The sequence below is a fragment of the Acinonyx jubatus genome, chromosome E3 (assembly GCF_027475565.1).
Source record: "Acinonyx jubatus isolate Ajub_Pintada_27869175 chromosome E3, VMU_Ajub_asm_v1.0, whole genome shotgun sequence".
Taxonomy (NCBI): domain Eukaryota; kingdom Metazoa; phylum Chordata; class Mammalia; order Carnivora; family Felidae; genus Acinonyx; species Acinonyx jubatus.
The window spans coordinates 18,798,523-18,817,626 of NC_069398.1; the positions used below are offsets into that span (position 1 = coordinate 18,798,523).

Genomic DNA, 19,104 nt, shown 5'->3' on the forward strand with positions numbered 1-19,104 from the left:
GTGTAAAAGACCTGTATTTTTTAAAACTATTTTTTTTTTTTAAAGTAAAAACACCCTGAGAGTCAGACAAGATACTTCTGTGGACTGGGTTTGACCCGTGGGACTACTAATTTCCCACTTAGGCTATTACTTGTCAGGGACGCTATGCGAATTCTTACTGTATAACTTGCGCAAATCGGTTTTATCTCCCTCAAGTTCTGATAGCTGATCTGTAAAATGGACCCACCGTTGTGCAGATCAAAGATCATGTGTGTAAAACACTTAGCATAATGCTGGCGCATAGTAGGCACGCCACACCCTAAGTGGCTGCGGTAGCTTGGGTGGCTGTTGATTTGCGAAGTACATATTCAAGGGGCAAGACATCCCAGACACCAGGAGACTGGGAGGGCGACGCCGGGAAAGAAGAAAAAAGAGGAGAGGAGGAAAAAAGAGGGAAGGGAAGAGGTGAGCAGGCAACCGGGTCCGCCCTCCAGGCGGGGCGCCAGCGAGAGGCCCAGGCCGGGGCGGGAGCGCACGTGGCCTATTTTGGGCGGAGCAGACGCGCTTGGCCGCAGCGGAGATCTCCGAGGCGGCCACAGGAGACGATCCTTGAAGGTAGGTAACAACTGGACTGCGAAGACCTTGGACGCCGGGATGGGGTGGCCAGGGGTTCCTGGGAGTTGGGGTACAGCGGAGGGCGCCAGATCTGGGCTCGCCACCCTCCCGGGGCAGTTCTGGCCGGACGCCTGGGTCCTCTGGGCCCCTCCTCCTCGTGGGCGGGGTTAGGTGACCTGACCAATGACTGGCCGTCTGCGAGGCCCCGCCCCACCCCGCCCCCGGAGCCGCGGCCTCGCAGAGTGCCCAACCGCCCGGCGCCCTGGCCAGGGGCTGTGAGAGCGCCGAATCTGCGGCTGGTGAGTGCGCACCCCACCGGGGTCTCCGCCCCGATCCCGCCCCCAGACCATGCCCTAGAGCTCAGGGCCTCTGGCCCAGACGCGGGGGAGTGACTCAGCGTGGGGAGGGTGCCGACTTGCTGGGGCTGGAGATTCGTACTGCACAGGGCCTTGAATGCCGGGATGAGTGGGGAGAACGAGTGTCTTCGGAGCTGGTCCTGGGGCGTGGGGCTGGGCTGGGCTGGGTGGAGGGAAGAGGGCAGACCCAGAGACCAGGGCAGAGCGGGAGAAGCCCAGGCTTCACCGACTTGCTGGGGTCAGGGCCACGGGGCGGGGTGGGAGTGGGTGCAAGTCCTGAGCTTTTGACCCAGCCCCTCACCCCAGAACACCAAGATGCCTGGTGAACAGCAGACAGAGGAGGAGGAAGAGGAAGAGATGCAAGAGGAGATGGTGCTGCTGGTGAAGGGTGAGGAAGATGAGGGAGAGGAGAAATATGAGGTGGTGAAACTCAAGATCCCCATGGACAACAAGGAGGTACGTGTCCCACACCAGGGGGCCTGGTTTCTCTTATGTCTGGTCGGGTCCAGCCACCCTCAGACAAACCATCAATCCAGCCTAAACTTTTCTCTGCATCTTAGACCTAGAATCTCAAGTTGGTGGCCCATCCTTCTGCTCTTTTGCCCATGCTGCCATCATACAGATGTCACACTTGCTCTGCCAGGCTCTGTGCTGGGTGCTGGACAGGGAATGCTCTCCTTGGTTCCCCCGGTTCCCCGTGGAGCTCGAGGACGAGACGGATTAAACTGACAAGTAACCACACAGCTACAATCCCGTGTGATGGGTGCAGGCACAGGAGGTGTGGAAGTCCAGAGCTGGGAACTTAATGCACACTTAGGGGTGAGGAGGGGGTCGTTAGGTAGGCAACAGCATTAGGAACACCTGACTCTTAGTAGCATTTGCTATGCACCAGACACTGTTCTAAGTACCGCAAATCTGTACCGTAGTTAGGATTTGTTCCATTTCACAGGTGAGGAAACTGAGGCCCAGGAAACTGGACGGTTTGGTGACTGGCCCAAGGTCTCAAAGTTAGGAAAGGGATGGCTTAGCTGAGGCCAGTGGGGGTCTGAGATTTAAAAGGAATGGCCCCTTACGTGGCCCAGGGGAGTGGGTGGGGCACTGGGAGAAGGGAAGGCACTGGGAGAAGTAGTTCAATCAGGCTGTAGCATGGATGAGAGTAGAGTGGCTGGCAGCCTGGGGCGGGGGAACCTCTGGTTTTACCCTGAGGGTTTTGAAGGTTTAAAGAAAGGAATTTTTAGGAGATCTCAATATGAGTTAGATTTCCCCACTGGAGATCCTAACTGCCACCAGGTATATATTTCCACTTCCAGAACCCTAGAACTCTCACCCCAAGCCAGAGGAGCCCTGAGTCCAACTGGAGGGCTCCTGTTGGGCGGGGTTTCTGGGCCCAGGCTCCCTCTCATTTCGTTCTGCTAGGGGCCAGTTCTCTGGGAAAGACAGTTCTGCTGCCCCCTAGTGGGTGTGGTGGGCCTTAGGGGGCGGGGGCTGGCTGCTTTGGCAACTGCTTCCAGTGAAAATAACTGTTTAGTTCCGTTTTCCTCAGGCCTCCTTTGGCCTGTCATCCTAGTTCAGCCTGTGTCTCTGGCTCTGTGGATGCCCTCATCTCCACCTTTGGCCTATAATTTAAGACCCCAGACTCCAGGGCTTGGTGTAGACTTCCAACTCTATCACTTTCCAGCTGTGTGACCTTGGGCAAGCTTCTTAACCTCTTTGTGGCTCAGTTTCCTCATTTGTAAAAGGGAGATCATAACAGCACTCACTTCCTGAGGTTGTGGGGACTAAGTGAGTTAATACATGTAAAGAGTCAGAACTGTGTCTGGTGCATAATAAACACGACGTAAGTATATGCTGCTGACCTTCATTCTTCTCCCTGGGGTTCAGGACCGGACACTAGGTAATCCTTTTGGAGATGTTTCAAGTCCTTTCTATCAAAGAACTTTGTGGGCTGAAACCTGGGGCTGGCAGTGGACAGAGAAGCCAACGGAGGCCTAGACAGAGGACGGAGAGCAGACAACTCAAGGCAATGGGGAAGGCTTCAGGGAGATGACTTGGTCCTTCAAGACTTGGTGATTGGAGGAGGAGAAAGGCCTCCCAGAAGGAAATAGCAAACGCAAAGGCTCAGAGGAGAGGAGGCCAGAGAAGTAGGCGGAGCCAAAGTGTAAAAGGCATTGGAAGCCAACATAGAAATTTAGACATAGTCTCAAATCGGAGGAGGGACATGAGTGATTTTCTCTTTAGAAGAAACACTGGCTGCCGTGGGGTACCAAGCCAGGTAAGGCTGGTAGCCTAGTCTAAGGTTTTGACAGCAATGGGGAAAAGAGGGAGAGACGGGGACATTTGTGAATCCTGATTGGACTGGCTGGAGGTAAGGATGAGAATATGGGGAGTGGGCATGTCTAGTCATCAAAGGTATGTAGGGCTAGACTCTAAATGGTATCATGTAGCAGTGAAAAGCATTGGTTCCAATCCTAACTGCCAGTCACCAGCTTTGCCTTGGCTTTCTCGTCTGTATAGAGGAGTCATGAGAGTTAAAATCCTTGACTGCCCACCTGAAAGGTATCATCTGGGTTACTGGATTTGGGGGGGTGGCGGGGGTTGGGATTGAGGATGACACACAGACATCCCACGAACTGTGCCCGCAGCATAGCTCATTAACTTGCTGTGTGGTCTCCCTGAGTCTCAGTTTCTATGAAATAGTGACCTCAAAAGCTCTTCCCAGTGCTAACATTCTGTGACTCTTAGCTATCACCCAGGCTCATGGCCAGTCATTGTCCAAAATGGGCCTTAATTATGCTGCACTCAGGGTCTGGAGTATCCTGTCACTGCCCATCAAAATCCAATCTATCTTTAATGAATAGAAAAGATTTTCTCAGAGGGCTCTATGCACATCCAATCCTCTCTCTCTTTGCTTAAACCCTTGAGTGGTTTTCTGTTTCCTTCACGATAAAGTCTCAGCTCCCTAAGCCTGGCATTCAGAGCTCCTCACCATCTGACCTCATGTCCTGGCTTATCTCTAATCACTCAGCTCCTATCCCAAGCCCTGACTTCAAACACACCTGACCCTTTCTCATCTCTAAGACTTTAAGTAGAGATTACTTAAAAAAAAGAAAAGAAAAGAAAAGCCCATATGGTCTTTCAGCCTGTAAACCCCTCTTCACCTTTTCTACCTGTTTTCTTCGGGAGCTGCTCTTGTCTCTTCTAGATCAGATTTCTTAACTTTTAACATGCATACAAATCACCTGGTGATCTTGTTAAAATGGAGATTTTGATTCTGCAGGTCTGGGGTGGGACTTGAGAGTCTGCATTTCCTTCTTTCTTGTTCTTTTTTTTTTTTAATATATTATTTTTTAACGTTTATTCACTTTTGAGAGAGACAGAGACAGAGACAGAGTGAGAGCAGGCCAAGGGCAGAGAGAGGGGGTCACAGAGTCCAAAGCAGGCTCCAGACTCTGAGCTGTCAGCCCAAAGCCTGATGTGGGGCTCGAACCCAGGAACTGTGAGATCATGACCTGAGCTGAAGTCAGACACCCAACTGATTGAGCCACCCAGGCACCCCATCTTTTTTTTTTTTTTTTTACTCTTTATTTTCGAGAAAGAGACAGACAGAGCATGAGTGGGGGAGGGGCAGAAAGGGAGACACAGAATCCGAAGCAGGCTCCAGGTTCTGAGCTGTCAGCAGAGCCCGACGCAGGGCTCCAACTCAGGATATGTAAGATCATGACCTGAGCCTAAGTCGGGCGCTTAACCACCGAGCCACCCAGAGGCCCCAAGATTCTGCATTTCTAACAAATTCCTAGTGATGCTGATGTTGATCTGTAGACCACAGTTCCTGTAGCTAGGAGCAAGAGGATAGGGTCTTGTTTTATACTTTGTACCAAAAAGAGGGGAGATTCTGATTGCTAAAAGAGTCCAGGGGAGGGAGACAAGCTGTGCAGATGATCTCAAACTTGTCAGTGAGATAGAATGGCATCATGGCAGAGAAGAGGTATTTTGGATGATGACAGACTTTCAGTTCAGATCCTGGCTCTGCCATTGATTAGCCATGTGGCCTCGGGTAATCACTTTACTGCCGAGTCTTATTTCCTTACTCAGAAACGGAGCAGATGATACCTAACCCAAAAGGTTGTGAGAGTTTAAAATGAGAACATGGATGAAAAGCACTTAGCACAGTTCCTGGCACATAGTGAACGCTCAGTGAATGGTAGTAGTAGTTGTTGTTGTTGTTGTTGTTAATTAGGAAAGTAAAGGCTGAGGAGAATATGAATTTTAAAAAGTGATTACAAAAAATACTTAAGCAAGGGGGCGCCTGGTGGCTCCGTCAGTTAAGCATCTGACCTCGGCTCAGGTCATGATCTCGCGGCTTGTGGGTTCAAGCCCCACATCGGGTTCTCGGAGCCTGGAGCCTGCTTCGGGTTCTGTGTCTCCCTCTCTTTCTCTGCCCCTCCCCTGCTCACACTCTGTCTCTCTCTCAAAAAATAAATAAACATATTAAAAGTTTAAAAAAAAATACTTAAGCAGGAAGACAAAAATCACAAACTTCAGCTACCTGGATTTTCATATTATTATATTTGTCTCCTCATAGTACCCTCTTGTTAGAGTGCAAATGCCATTCTAATGTCTAAGTCTAATGTCTAAGTCTACTAGTTGCAGAATTAAAGGCATGGAAGGACCTTTAATGATCCCCTAGTCTGGTACTGGCCAAGCCTCAGTGACCTGTGTGTCGCTCACCTGTTGTGCTCGTTTATGTTCTCTTTTCTTCCGATAGATTCACATCATTTTGTTAAATAAATCTGCCTTCATCTAAACAATAATGCTGATGGAATCGTGGATTTCATGTGATCTACTGTTTTTCTAATGTCCATGAAAATAAATACACAATGGTTATAAGATAGTTTCCCTACATAACACCTAGAGTACTCTTGCATGTACGGGGTGTGCATCCCTCAAGTTGGGAAATTTTTATCTCACCTAGCCTATCCCGCCTTCCTTGGGACACTGAGGCAGGGGAAGGAAGTGACTTGCTTGGGGTCTTAATGAGCTAGACCCTACCTGTCTTACCAAGATTCTTCCTGGAGGGCTCCTGGCTGGCTCTGTCAGTAGAGCATGTGACTCTTGATCTCAGGGTCATGAGTTTGAGGCCCCCGTTGGATGTAGAGATTACTTAAAAAAAAGAAAAGAAAAAAAATTCTTTCTGGGGCCCTGAGTCCTTAAGCTGGCGATACTAAGGTTACTCATGTGAAGATTTCCTTTCACCTGAGTCAGTGAGCCCAGCATAAGAAAGCCCTCAGGCTGGTCAGTCATCTTATAGAAGGGTGCCAAAGAAAAAATGGGCCCCAAAAATGTAAATATAATGAGAAAAATTCTCTCCACAATGGCCGACATGTTTAAACAAACACAACAGATGTCAAAACCAGGGCAAGACTGGTATGACCTTGAATTCAGACTGTGCCAAATCTGCTGTGCGGAGTTTCTTGATTTAAAGTATCAAGTTGTATTTTAACCTCGAATCCCTCTTGGAGAGCACCAGAGGCTTGGAGTCCAGCCTCTGTCACGTCTTGGCTGTTCTAGTACAGGGAAGCAATGTAGCCTGGTTAAGGGCGAGTGCTCTACAGTCAGTCCTGACTCCCTCTGGCTTTGTGAATCTGATCTCAATGAGCCTCTGTTTTCTCAACTATCAAGAGATAACACCCAATTCAAGGGGATGACAGGAAGACTTAATACAATAATGTACATAAAGTAGCACTGTCAAAGCCTTAACTGTATCGCTATCACTGTTATCATTATATGTACGTTTAAACCAGAATTCCCATGGCTGATCATTAATTTCCAAACTGCCTTGTTTTCCAGTTTCTGAGTTGGTTACAGAAAAGCCACTGACTATTTACAAAGGATCTTGAAGGACCTGAAGTTGCTATCCTTGCACTTCAGAAAGAAAAGAGCCTCACTGTTCTTGTCACTCACCCTTTTAAGAGAGTTTCTTTATCTATAAAGTGAGAATAGTAGTAACTACTTTGTGGAGATTGAATATGGGGAGCAGCTAACACTTTCTTGTCCTTAATATGTGCCAGGTATTTCATTTGGTCATGAATTAATGTGCCTGTTTGGTTCATGGTAGGTGCTCAATACCACTTCTGCTGGGGTGAGCATTCTCTTTTTCTTTTTTAATTTTTTTTAATGTTTTAATTATTTTTGAGACAGAGACAGAGCATGAGCAGGGGAGGGGCACAGAGAGAGGGAGACACAGAATCTGAAGCAGGCTCCAGGCTCCGAGCTGTCACCACAGGGCCCGACGCGGGGCTCAAACTCACAAGCTGCGAGATCATGACCTGACCCGAAGTCGGACGCTTAACCGACTGAGCCACCCAGGTGCCCCACATTCTCTTTTCTAAGGAGGAAATAATGTGCCCCCAGTATTCCCCTTCACTCTGCTGTTAGTAAAAAGTTTTCTCTTCACCTGCCTCTTACAAAGCATTTCTTCTGATTTTATCTCTGGAGGCTCAGACCTCATGAAACTGGCTCATTTTCAAAACTTTCCATTTCAGGCCTTGCCTTCACAACTTAAAAAATGATAGGTGCTTGCTCTGAAAAGTTTATTAAAGAGCCTGGACTTGGTCCTGGCCTGGCTTCTAAGACACCATACCATGCCTTCCTGGCTCTCCTGCCTCACTGACTGCTCCCGTTCAGCCTTCTTTGCTAGCTGATCACCTTGCTGCCCCAGGTTCTCTCTCCCCATTCCTGGGGTGATCTCATCCAGACTCAGCTTTAAAAACCATCTGTAGGCTGCCGGCTTCCCAATTAACATCTCCAAGCATAGGCTTCTTTCTTGAGCTCCAGATGTGTCCAGGAGAACCACAGATATGCTCCAGAACAGATTTCACCTACCGCCTTGCTCCTACCGCCCTCATCTCTGTAGATGGCCATCCCACTTTTGCAGTGGCCAAACTCAAAATCTGGGCGGAGTCATTTTGACCCCTCTCTTTCATTATACCTCAGAGCCACTCTATTGTCAAATCTGTGGTCTTCAACTACACGATATACCCAGAAGCAGGCCACTTCCACTTTCCACCTGTCACCTGGGTGTGAGCCACCATCTTCAGAGACGGCTGCAGTATAGCGGTCTCCTCTCTGGGCTCCTGCTTCTGCCCTCTCCCTTCCTTGCTTCTGTTCTCAACCCCAGCAACCTGAGTCTGATCTGTTCAGGTCCCTGCTCCCAATCATCTGACATCTCCTCTTTTGGTTCCCCATCTCATTCATATCACTTGACCCTAAGCTGAGAGAGTCCCAGCAAGACCATCCCATTCATCACTCTCCCCCTCAAGCATTCTGCCCTAGGCACTTTTTCTTGCCCTTCGTGGAACTCAACAGGCAGACCCCCTGCAGGGCCTTGCTTCCTTGTGTAGCCTGTTCTCTCACCTTCTTTAGGTCCCTCTGCTCACGTTTTATCAGTAAGGTTTCTTAACAATCCTATTTAAATGAAGCCTCCCCCTCCCTGCCCCAATGCCAGCAACTTCTTATCTATCCTCCCTGTAGCGGGACTTTTTAAATTTTAATGTTGAATCCCCAGTGCCTAAACATAGTCCGGCATATCTTGCGCACTCAATAAATATTTGTCGAATTAATAACAAAGAGCTTGAGTATCACTAGGCCTTGTGATACGTGCGTTAACATACTGTCTCATTTAAAGCGCACAACCGTCCCGAGGCGGGCACCGTTGCTTTTTCAGTTTTACAACGGGGAACTGAAAGGCTGCGGCTTGCGGAGACCCGGGTCTCCGGCTCCCGCCGCCCGCAGTCAGGGCTGACGTCTCCCCCCCCCCCCCCCGCCTTCTCCCCGCAGGTCCCGAGCGAGGCGCCAGCGCCGTCGGCCGACCCGGCGCGCCCACACGCGTGCCCGGACTGCGGCCGCGCCTTCGCGCGCCGCTCCACGCTGGCGAAGCACGCACGCACGCACACGGGCGAGCGGCCCTTCGCGTGCACCGAGTGCGGCCGGCGCTTCTCACAGAAGTCGGCACTGACCAAACACGGCCGCACGCACACGGGCGAGCGGCCCTACGAGTGCCCCGAGTGCGACAAGCGCTTCTCGGCCGCCTCGAACCTGCGGCAGCATCGGCGGCGCCACACCGGCGAGAAGCCGTACGCATGCGCGCACTGCGGACGCCGCTTCGCGCAGAGCTCCAACTACGCACAGCACCTGCGCGTGCACACGGGCGAGAAGCCGTACGCGTGCCCGGACTGCGGACGCGCCTTCGGCGGCAGCTCGTGCCTGGCGCGCCACCGACGCACGCACACGGGCGAGAGGCCGTACGCCTGCGCCGACTGCGGCACGCGCTTCGCTCAGAGTTCGGCTCTGGCCAAGCACCGACGCGTGCACACCGGCGAGAAGCCGCACCGGTGCGCCGTCTGCGGCCGCCGCTTCGGCCACCGCTCCAACCTGGCGGAGCATGCGCGCACGCACACAGGGGAGCGGCCCTACCCGTGCGCCGAATGCGGCCGGCGCTTCCGCCTCAGCTCGCACTTCATCCGTCACCGTCGCGCGCACATGCGGCGTCGTCTCTATATCTGCGCTGGTTGCGGCCGGGACTTCAAGCTACCCCCTGGCGCCACGGCCGCCACTGCCACCGAGCGCTGCCCAGACTGCGAGGGCAGCTGAGCCGCCGTTCTCGTCCCTGTGGGGCCGCTAGCGTCCGGCTGGGGGCAGGGACACGCTGGGACCCCTACCTGGGGCTGCATTACCCTGGATCTCCCCGCCCCACTGGGAAAGGGGTGGGACAGCAGGCCTGACTGCCTTGGAACTGGGAGGCCGGGAGAACGCCCTACTGCGGTATCAGGAAGCAGTGCCCACTCCCTCTCACTACAACCCCTTGGCCCGTGTTAGTGAATAAAGTATTAAATCCTCACCCCACCCGTGCCTGTGAGTGAGGTGAGGGAGGGGAGGAGGAAAGTTGGGGTTTTCCCCAGGCTTGAGTGATATGAATGAGTTACCATGGAGCCAAGTGAGGCTATAAGCCCAAAAGGATTTCTTGCACCGGCTTTACGTGGGGGGATTGGCCCTTGATTGTCCTCGTAACTTCAGGTCTGGAAGGTTGCACAAATCCTGCACATTCTGATCAAACAGCCACTGCATTCATTGGTGAGCAGGCATGAGCTTCAGTCTAGGAGAGATCGGCTGATTTCATTTCTTAGCTTGGATGACGGGCAGAGTCAGAGATGAGGGCACAGGATGAGGAGCAGGGCAGGAATTGTGGTGACAATGGTTACGCCCCAGTCTGGACATGTTGAGGGTGAAGTGAACGCATAGGGGTCAGAGAGGTGATTGGAAATAGTAGTTTGGGGATATCAGGTCTGGAGTGGATGAGAGGGTACCCAAGAAGAGTTCATGAAAGGGCAGCCACAGCTAGAAAGAAAACCAGAAGTGTCTCGTCTGGAAAATCTAGAGGAAAGTGTTTCATGGAGGGAGTGGTCAGCTCTCTTAGATGCTGTATTTGTAGCTCCGGGAAAGTGGTGAGAAGACGCGTGGGGGTGAAAGCCATCCTTGAGTGGGTTAGAGTATAAATAGGAGAATGAGGAAGCCCAGCGGATGGGTGTAGACAATCCATTTTAAGAGGCTTGGCTGTGAAAAGCAAGAGCGCAGTGGCTGGAGATTTGTTGGGGGTTTGTCAGTAGGAAAGAGACTCGATGATGCTTTATATCTGCTAGTGGAAAGGAAGGGAAGTTGCTTACATAGAGGAGATAGGAGAGAACTCACCATGGAGAGGGTATGTGATAAGAGATCAATCAGTAAGGATGAGAGTCCTGCTGTCACTGGTAGGGAGGAAAGGTGGGTTTGGGAACACAAAGCTGAAGCGGTTCCAATCTGGATTGTGTTTTACCTGGCAAGTAAGAGGTCACTGGTTAAAGGAGTGAGGTCATCAGTAAAAGGAATGCCTTATTTTGCTGATGTGGAAATGGCTCGTAGGGGCAGCAAAAATAGTTTAAAAGTTTTTTTTCCCCAGCATTACTCTGCACTGTGAGGGAGACAGGCTGTGGGTATCCCAGAAAGGGAAGTGATGTGCCCGAGGTCACACAATGGGTAAATCATACACACCCAACACTATCTTTAGGTATACAAGTGGAAATTGGCCTTAGGAGGATGGGAGGAGGCAAGAGACCCTCTCCAAGAGGAGGGGGATCCCTGTGATGGGGGCCCACAAAGAGGGGCATTCGGCTCTCACAGGGTTGGGGTCCTGATGGACAGGGATGGGTTTTAGGCCCAGCTCCAACTTAACTGTTGACATTTCCTGCTCTGGGGGCCTGAAAATTCTGAGTTGAAAAAGCAAACAGGTAACTGCAGACTTGGAAAGTCCCTGCTATGTGCCAGGCACTGTCCTAAGCACTCTACTTAAAATAGCTTACTTAAACCTTACAGCATGATGAGATAGATCTCATTATTTTCATTTTAGATGAGGAAACCAAGGTGCAGAAAGATGAAGTACTTTGATGAATGTCATCCAGCTCATAACTATCAAAGATGGCATCTGAACCCAGACAGCCTAGCTCCAGAATCTGGGCTCTTAACCAACTCTACATACAGCCTCCAATCCCCTTTAGATGCCCAGACAGGGTCAGGGAATTGCATGACATCAGTGATCTTGGTAGAAAGCAGATCTTTCTGCCCTATAGGTGGGAGGTACACTAAAGAAACATGGGAGCTGGGCTCAGAGACATCCCTGGTGCCCTTCTCCAGTACTTGCTGGGATAGAGCCTTCCCAGTTATTCCAGAAAGAATCTAGAAGTTGCTAACCAAAACTTTTATTGAGAGAGAAAATTCCAGGAGGCTGTCTTCTGGAGGTTCTCGGGCCTCAGGCCTTAGGAAGTAGGGCCCCTTGGCCCATGACCTATTAGGAAAGGACTAGAAAAAGTTCCGTGACCAGGTCACTCTCTGCTTCTCAGATGCCATGCCGAGTTGCAGGTCCTGTGCGCATGGTTCTAGGTTGAGGCCTGGCCTGTGGACTCACAGGCAAGGTCTGCAGGCCCCCCAGCTTGGTCTTCAGAGGTGGCCCCATGGGGTAAGTCTGTATACTTGAGGGCAGAGCCACGGGACAGATGTGCTGGGTAGCGCTGTCGGTTGATGTCCATCTTGGAGAGCACCGCTTGGGGCAGATCCACATGGCAGCGTGCTGCTAGTGCCACCAGGTAGATGAGGACATCACTAAGCTCCTCTTGAAGGGCTGCCCGTTCCCTGGGGGGCCAGGCTTGGGGGCCAGGCTCCTCATCAGGTTTCCACTGACTGGAGGCAGAACACACAGGCACAAACACAGATGCTAAGACCACAGACTCCACCTCTCTTGGGAGCAGCCTAGTCCTTGCAGCAAGGAAGGCCCACCTCTTAGGAAGTTCCTTCAAGGACAACTCAACCCACCTGCACCCTAGGCAGAGTCAGGGTGGGGAAGAGACCCCGATAGATGACTCATCCAGACCTGTGTGCCCCAACCCAAGCCAAGGAGTGGTCAAGAGAACATTTCACTTGCTAAGACCCAATTGTACTCTCTCCAGCCCTAGCCACTGCCACTCCAGACTAATTCTCAGACCTGTGAAAGCTTGCTAGCTCATCTCCTACTCTTGCTCAGTACCATCTTTCATAAGCAGAAATTACACTTTGTCCCTCCCCTGCTACAATTTCCTCCAACCGGGCTTAAAATAAAATCCAAACGCCTGACCATGCCCTTTAGATCCTGTATGAGCTGTCTCCTGCCTCTTCCAAAGTCATTATCCACCACTCTCCCTCCTGCCCCCCACCTAAAGCCACTCTGGCCCGTCCTGTCTGGCAAACCGGCCATATTGTCACAGGGCCTTTGCACTTACTGCCTCCTCTGCGTTAAATGCTCTTCTCCCTGCTCCCCCACCAGATTCTTCCTGTGGCTGGCTCCTTCCTGAGGTCTCAGCACAGATGTCATCTGCTCAGAAAAGCCTTCTCCTTGTTACTTTCTTTTTCATCACTTTGGGTTGTTTTCCCCATAGAACTTTATCACAATTCCTGGTCTTTTAAAATTAGTTTGCTTATTTATTGTTAGTCTCCTTGCACTCTGAAGACAGGAACCATGTCTATTTTTTTTTTTTTTTTTTTTTTTGTTAATCCCCAAGATTTTAAGTCATCTCTATATCCAACATTGGGCTTGAACTCACAACCCTGAGATCAAGAGTTGCATGCTCCACTGACTGAGGCACCCAGGCACCCCAGGAACCATGTCTGTCTTGTTGAAGGCTATATCTCTTAATTCTAGAAGACCTAGCACATAGCTGATGCTCACAAAACCGCAATAAATGAATGGTTTGCCCTTACATCTCTGTGCTCTCGTTTCTCCATTCCCAAAGTTCAGGCCTTGATTTAGGCCTTCCCACCTCTTTGAGGGATCTGTATCAGCCTCCTCACAGGTCTCCCCTGCCCTGATTCTCTTGGTGACCCAATCCACCCTGCAGACACCGTGATCTTTCTACCCTTCAAATCTGTCAGGTCTTCTGTTCAAACTCCATCACTTCCTAACTCCAACTTTGTCACTCTGGGTTCATACGCCACCTCTCTCTTCCACGGCCCGCCACTCATTCTGTTATGTGTGAGGCACTCGGGACATACTAGACAACGAAACAGATACAAAATCCTGCTCTCTCTTGAAAAGCTTACCCTGGAGGAGTCTCAGGATCTTCCTGAATGGGGTGCCTGGGTGGTTCAGTCAGTTGAGCATCTGACTCTTGATTGGCTCAGGTCATGATCCAAGGGTCGTGGAATCAATCCCTGTGTCCAACTCTGCACTGAGCATGGAGCCTGCTTAAGACTCTCCCTCTCCCTCTCTCTCTCTCTGTCTCCTCCTCTGCCCCTCTCCCCTGCTTGAGCTCTCTTTAAAACAACAACAAAACAAAAAACTCCCTTAATTTAACTTGCCCTTTCCCACTCACTACCTTGGGAAAGGATTCTTCGGTCTGGAAGGCCACAGGCAGGTCTCCTAAAGAATACTCTCCTTTCCACCCCAGAGGCAGAGGTCAAGGTAGGCTGTCACCATCCCTTCTTAAGACCTGGACCTGCCTTGCTGTTTCCACACCTTTCTTTCCCAGAAGAATGGATGCCCCAAGAGGGCAGGGACAGGTGAGTCATTTCTGTATCCCCAGACACAGCCTGGCATGGATATTTAATGATCAGATAAATGTTCCCCTCCCCCACAACACAGACTCTTCCAAAAAGACTTCCATCTACTCACAAGAGCTCTGCCAGCTCCCCCACTTCCCCCACCAAGGCCAGTAGGAGGTTCCGAGGCTGGTGGAACTGGCCCCAGTCTCGTTCAGCAGCAAATTCAGCATGGAGGCGGCGGCTGGAACAGAAGAAAGGAGTAGAAGCCCAGGTCCCAGGGTTAGAGAATGCGGACGACCAGGCAGGTATCTCAGTGATACCTAGTGGGGGCATTAGTTCCGCACCTAATTCTTTGGATGGCCTTAAGCAAACCGTTTCTTCTCTATGGGACTTGGACTCCGCATCTCTAAAGTGGGTGCGCCCTACTCAGACCCTGAACTCTATCAAAACCTAACAATAGTGTCTTTTCCATTATTCCACCTCTTGATGCTGCTTCCGCTGATTTTACAAAGTGCAGCTCCAGGAACATTTCCCCTAAGAAGCCCTCCTTGATTTCCTCTAGTAAAAAATAATGTCACCCACCTCTCAGCACTGCTTTTGCCCCCATCCTACCACCCACTCCTGGAGGGCAGGGGCCGGGCGGAAGCAGCACCGGAATAGCCATATTTCCCCAAGGCTGGTTCTAATATCACTCACCGGGCATCACCATTTCCCCTGCCTCAGGTGTGCATCACTAAGCCCATTTCGCAGATAAGGAGGTTAACATGGCTCGCCCAGGACAGCCAGCCGATCTGGGCCCCCCAGCATAGCCTTCTTCCAGACCACGTGGAGTGACCCGTCCCAATAGGAGGGAAAAAGGGGGAGACCTCCCCAGGCTGGGGCAAGGACGGCTTACATGTCCTCAAGCGTGGGCTCCGGGCTGAAGCTGAAGGGGCCGGCAGCAGCAGTGCCGTCTCCCCCCGTGTCCCCACGCGCGACCCCATTTGGCCGAGACATGCCACCCACCACACAGCAGCCGGGATGCGCTGGAAAACACCGCGCCAAGCTCAGAACCTGCCTCCAGGACCCCCGACCAATCACAGGCGTTCACGACTACTTCCCGGGGCGGAGCCACGAGAAAGACCAATTACTTGTGTGGAATTTACACTCGCCTCTTGCCCCAGTCCCTAGATTCCTGCGACTTGGCCTGGCATCTTAAAGGTATAGGGGCCAGATTTGCCCGGGAAGAGACAACGGTCAGAAGGCGAGGAGAGCGCAGGCGCGTCATTTCTCTCGTGGGCGCCAGATGGCGCCAAAGAGAAAGGATGGGGCCGAGGTGAGGCTGGGACGCCCAGGGGAAAACCCCAGAAATGGAGAGTTTAAACAAGAAAGGGAAATTTATTATAAGGATACAAGAATGTCACCAGGATACAGGAACTAGGTAGGGTAGCCGTTCTAAGCATTTTACATATTTAATCTTCATAACAACCTTATAAGGTAATAGCATCGTCATCCCCATTTTACAGGTAAAGAAACAGAAATTAATTTTTTAAAGTTTATTTTTGAGAAAGAGAGAGAGCACAAACAGGGGAGGGGCAGAGAGAGAGGGGAGGCAGAGAATCCCAAGCAGGCTCCGCACACTGACAGTGCAGAGCCCCATCCAGGACTCAAACCTATTAACCGTGAGATTGTGACCTGAAACGAAATTAAGAGTCCCAGGCTTAACCCACTGAGCCACCCAGGTGCCCGGAGAGATGGAGTAATTTAACTCCGCAGCTAATAATGTGGTAGCCAGGTTCCAAATCCAGGCAAATTGGTTTTAGAGTCTGTTTTATTAACCTCTACACTATATTGCCTCAAATGATAAGTACTATGAAAAATAAAAGTGTTGGGGCGCCTGGGTGGCTCAGTCAGTTAAAAGTCCGACTTCAGCTCACAGTCCGTGAGTTCGAGCCCCGCATCGGGCTCTGTGCTGACAGCTCAGAGCCTGGAGCCTGCTTCAGATTCTGTGTCTCCCTCTCTTTCTGCCCCTCCCCTGCTCATGCTCTGCCTCTCTCTGTCTCAAAAATAAATAAAAACATTTTTAAAAGCTATTAAAAAAATAAGAAGAAAAGTATTTAAACACTATGGAAGTGGGAGTAACTTTAGATTGCATGGTCCAGGGATGAGGCGGTAAGCGCTGTTGGTTACCAGCTCAATTTCACTTTCCCCTTCTCCATGCTTGCACAACTGTGGTTTTATTCTCGGGTTCACCCTCCTCTACTTGATTGATCGTGTCCCATTGCCCTGGCCTGATCAGTTTATGGGTGAGCATGTGGCCTAGATCTTGACAATGAGAAGTTAGAGCAAGTCTGCTGGAGACTCCTGGGAAAGATTCTCAGTTCTTTTGTTTAAAAAAGCACAGGATGTTTCTGCCTTTAGATGTTAGTATGTGAAGGAATCTTTGTGTGGAGAGCTAGCCCACAAACGGGGATTGGCAGATAGGAAGATAGAAAGGACCTGGATCCTTGATAAAATTGTGGGGACACTTATTTTTACAAGTTCCAGAAAAGTCCTAATTCAGGACGCTGGTTATATAAGAAAATAAATCATTTTATTAATCAAACCACTTTTAGTTGGGTTTTCTGTTACTTGTCATTAAGAAAGTGACTTTTAATCTGAGTAAAAATCAAGGGGAATAGAGTTCTAGATAGAGGGAACACCAATGCTTAAAGCAGAAAAATCTTTGCATGTTCTAAAGACAAAAAGAATTCCAGTGTAGCAGGAATGTGGTGAGCAAGGAAGAGTGGTTGGATATGGTATTAGGGAAGTGACAAGAGGCTAGATCAGATCAACCAACCATGAATTTTATCCTATATTTGATTTGGAATTTTAAGTATTATGGAAACCCTTTGGAGGGTTTTGGCAGGGGGGTTATATGATGTTGACTCTGGGCCAGGTTGATAGTGAGTCAAGATGGAGAGAAGTGGATGTATTGGGGAGATATTTTTTGGAGGTAGATCTATAGCCTTTGTTGATTTTGAATTAAGAGTCATGGGAGAAAGGGTAGAGGCAAGTGTGGCTTACAGGTTTTGAGTGTTGAGCAACATGGTGGATGGACGGTGACTCATACTGGGATGAGGAAGGTAAGGAACACATGTGGCATCAGGAGTTTGGTTTAAAGCAAAGCAAGGGGAAGCTACATATCAATTTGACAGGTGGATTTGTGAGCCTAAGTTTTAGAGGAGAGATCAGGGCTCAGACTCAGATTTGGTAGTCTCAGTCATTAGATAGCACTTAAAGTCATGGGCCTGAAGAGGAATAATTAATACAAGAGTCTAGATAGACAAGACTGAGATTTGGGGTACTTCTGCATTTAGCAGTTGGGCAAAAGAGAAAAAGCAGGTGAGACAGGAGGAAAATCAAGAGAGTGTGGTGTTAGGGAGGCCAAGAGGGGAGAGTGTTCCAGAATGAGTAAATATCTGATTTGGATGCTACTAAGCCGCTGGATAAGATGAGAGCACAGAAGTTGCTGATAGATGAGGCAACACAGAAGTTGGATATGGGAGCTGGGAGGAAAGAGGAAGTTCTGGGTTACTCCTGGGTTTCTGGCTTGAGTAAATAGATGGTTAGTTTTGCCGTTTGCTGGAATGAGGACACAGAAGACCCAGGAGTTGGGGTGGAAAGGAAGATAATGAAATCAGTTTGGAGCATGTTCGGGTCAAGATGGCTCTAGAACATCGGGATGATGTCCAGTAGGCAGGTGGCCATACAGGTCTGAAGTTCAGAACATTGAGCTGCCTATGGACCTGGGAACTGAAAGTACCTTCCCTAGCACCTACCCTTATGTTCGCTAAGCTTCTCTGCACAAGAACCCAAAGTCTTTTACTGGAATATAAAACATAGCTTTCTTAGGAGTCCTCTGCATCTCAGATTTTTGAAGAATCAGGGACCAGAACCTCTAGAGCTCACAGGTCAGATGGTCCTTGGTGATTGACAGGAAGGAGGAGGCACTTTTTGTGGGAGGCACAGTGTTGGAGGGGTGGGGAAGGCCCTCATGCAGGAGAGGGAACAGACGCGAACATATCATTGGTCCCCTGATCTGGACCCCTCATCGAAACTCTTTCTGCACCCTCACCCCCATGTTAATTCACCTTTCTCCATTCTCCTCCGACACATCTTAGCAACCCAACCTCCCTGCTTTCATCAGGGCCTCAGTGTGCGTGGTCTTGGCTTTTGGTTCATGTTTGTGATTAGCCTTTCATGAGCCTATCTCTCCAGGGACTGGGTGCCCTAGTCTTCAAACCAAAGGTGTTTTCTCAGTGTAGGCCAATAAATGTTTGATGACAGGATGGGCAGGCTGGGACAAGCAAGCATTCACATGCACATGCCGCCCTTCTGCTACTCAAGAGTTTGGCCGCCTTCCCCACTACAGCCAAGCCGGTGCAACTGGTCCCAGTAAGGCTTTTGAGAAACCCTGGAGTGGAGGAGATGACAGTGACTGGAGAACAAAATAGCAGAGACCCATGGTGGTGTTGGGGTGGGGGAAACTGGACTACTGAGGTCCCAGAGACAATAGAGTATCATGGCAAACCAAGAGTCAGGTGATTGGGAAGATTGTTTCTCTTCTCTGAGCTTCGATTTCTCTACCTATGTAATGGGGCTCTGGCCTAGGGGGCCTCCAAGGACCCTTCACGTGTGTGCTGGGAGGACAGGGACAATGTGTTTTTCTGTCTGTACCGCAGTGCTGTTCTTATTGGAAGTAGAGCCATAGACCTTGTTGGTTTTGAACTGGGGGGTGGCAGTGCTGCTACAAGTATTTGCTCTTATTAAAATTTTCAGCGGGGAGTCATGACAGAGGCTTTGAGAAATCTGTAGACTAGCCCATTCAGGCCAAGGAATCCCCACCACCTTCAGAAGTCCTTCCTGGAGCATCTGGCTGGTTCAGTTGGTAGAGCATGTGACTCCTGCTCTAAGGGTAATGAGTTCAATTGATTTTGGGGTGATGGATGTCCCTGTTCTAGATCTCCTTTTAGACTGAGTCTCCTGGAGAACAGAAGCATTGTCAGGCTTTTATTTCTCCAGGGCCTGGTACTTG

General features: G+C 50.2%; 2 protein-coding genes across 5 annotated transcripts; one reads left to right on the forward strand and one right to left on the reverse strand.

Moving 5' to 3' along the window:
• Positions 1 to 397: 397 nt before the first annotated feature.
• Positions 398 to 9,847, forward strand: ZNF771 (zinc finger protein 771). 4 transcript variants are annotated; one of them, XM_027051537.2, is made up of 3 exons: positions 398 to 594; positions 1,244 to 1,406; positions 8,787 to 9,847. In XM_027051537.2, exons 2-3 carry the CDS (start codon positions 1,266 to 1,268, stop codon positions 9,597 to 9,599), a joined length of 954 nt encoding a protein of 317 aa, XP_026907338.1. In that variant the 5' UTR covers positions 398 to 594; positions 1,244 to 1,265; the 3' UTR covers positions 9,600 to 9,847. The 4 variants fall into 4 exon arrangements, with proteins under 4 accessions (XP_026907338.1, XP_026907336.1, XP_026907337.1 ...); XM_027051535.2 differs by having other exon boundaries at positions 1,257 to 1,406; XM_027051536.2 differs by lacking the exon at positions 398 to 594 and adding an exon at positions 636 to 893.
• A 1,868-nt stretch (positions 9,848 to 11,715) lies between these two features.
• DCTPP1 (dCTP pyrophosphatase 1) lies at positions 11,716 to 15,118 on the reverse strand. The gene is made up of 3 exons (XM_015076914.3): positions 14,944 to 15,118; positions 14,179 to 14,289; positions 11,716 to 12,215 (listed from the first exon to the last, which is right to left on the reverse strand). The coding sequence occupies exons 1-3, from the start codon at positions 15,042 to 15,044 to the stop codon at positions 11,915 to 11,917; spliced, it is 513 nt and encodes a 170-aa protein (XP_014932400.1). The 5' UTR covers positions 15,045 to 15,118; the 3' UTR covers positions 11,716 to 11,914.
• Positions 15,119 to 19,104: the final 3,986 nt, after the last annotated feature.

Bases quoted from the DNA above. Each gene is read 5' to 3' on its own strand.
- ZNF771 (XM_027051537.2), top strand. From the start codon at position 1,266: ATGCCTGGTGAACAGCAGACAGAGGAGGAGGAAGAGGAAGAGATGCAA. The intron at 1,407-8,786 runs GTACGTGTCCCA...TTCTCCCCGCAG, and splicing joins TCCCCATGGACAACAAGGAG to GTCCCGAGCGAGGCGCCAGC.
- DCTPP1 (XM_015076914.3), bottom strand. From the start codon at position 15,044: ATGTCTCGGCCAAATGGGGTCGCGCGTGGGGACACGGGGGGAGACGGC. The intron at 14,290-14,943 runs GTAAGCCGTCCT...CTTCTGTTCCAG, and splicing joins GAGCCCACGCTTGAGGACAT to CCGCCGCCTCCATGCTGAAT. The intron at 12,216-14,178 runs GTGAGTAGATGG...TTCTGCCTCCAG, and splicing joins GGGGAGCTGGCAGAGCTCTT to TCAGTGGAAACCTGATGAGG.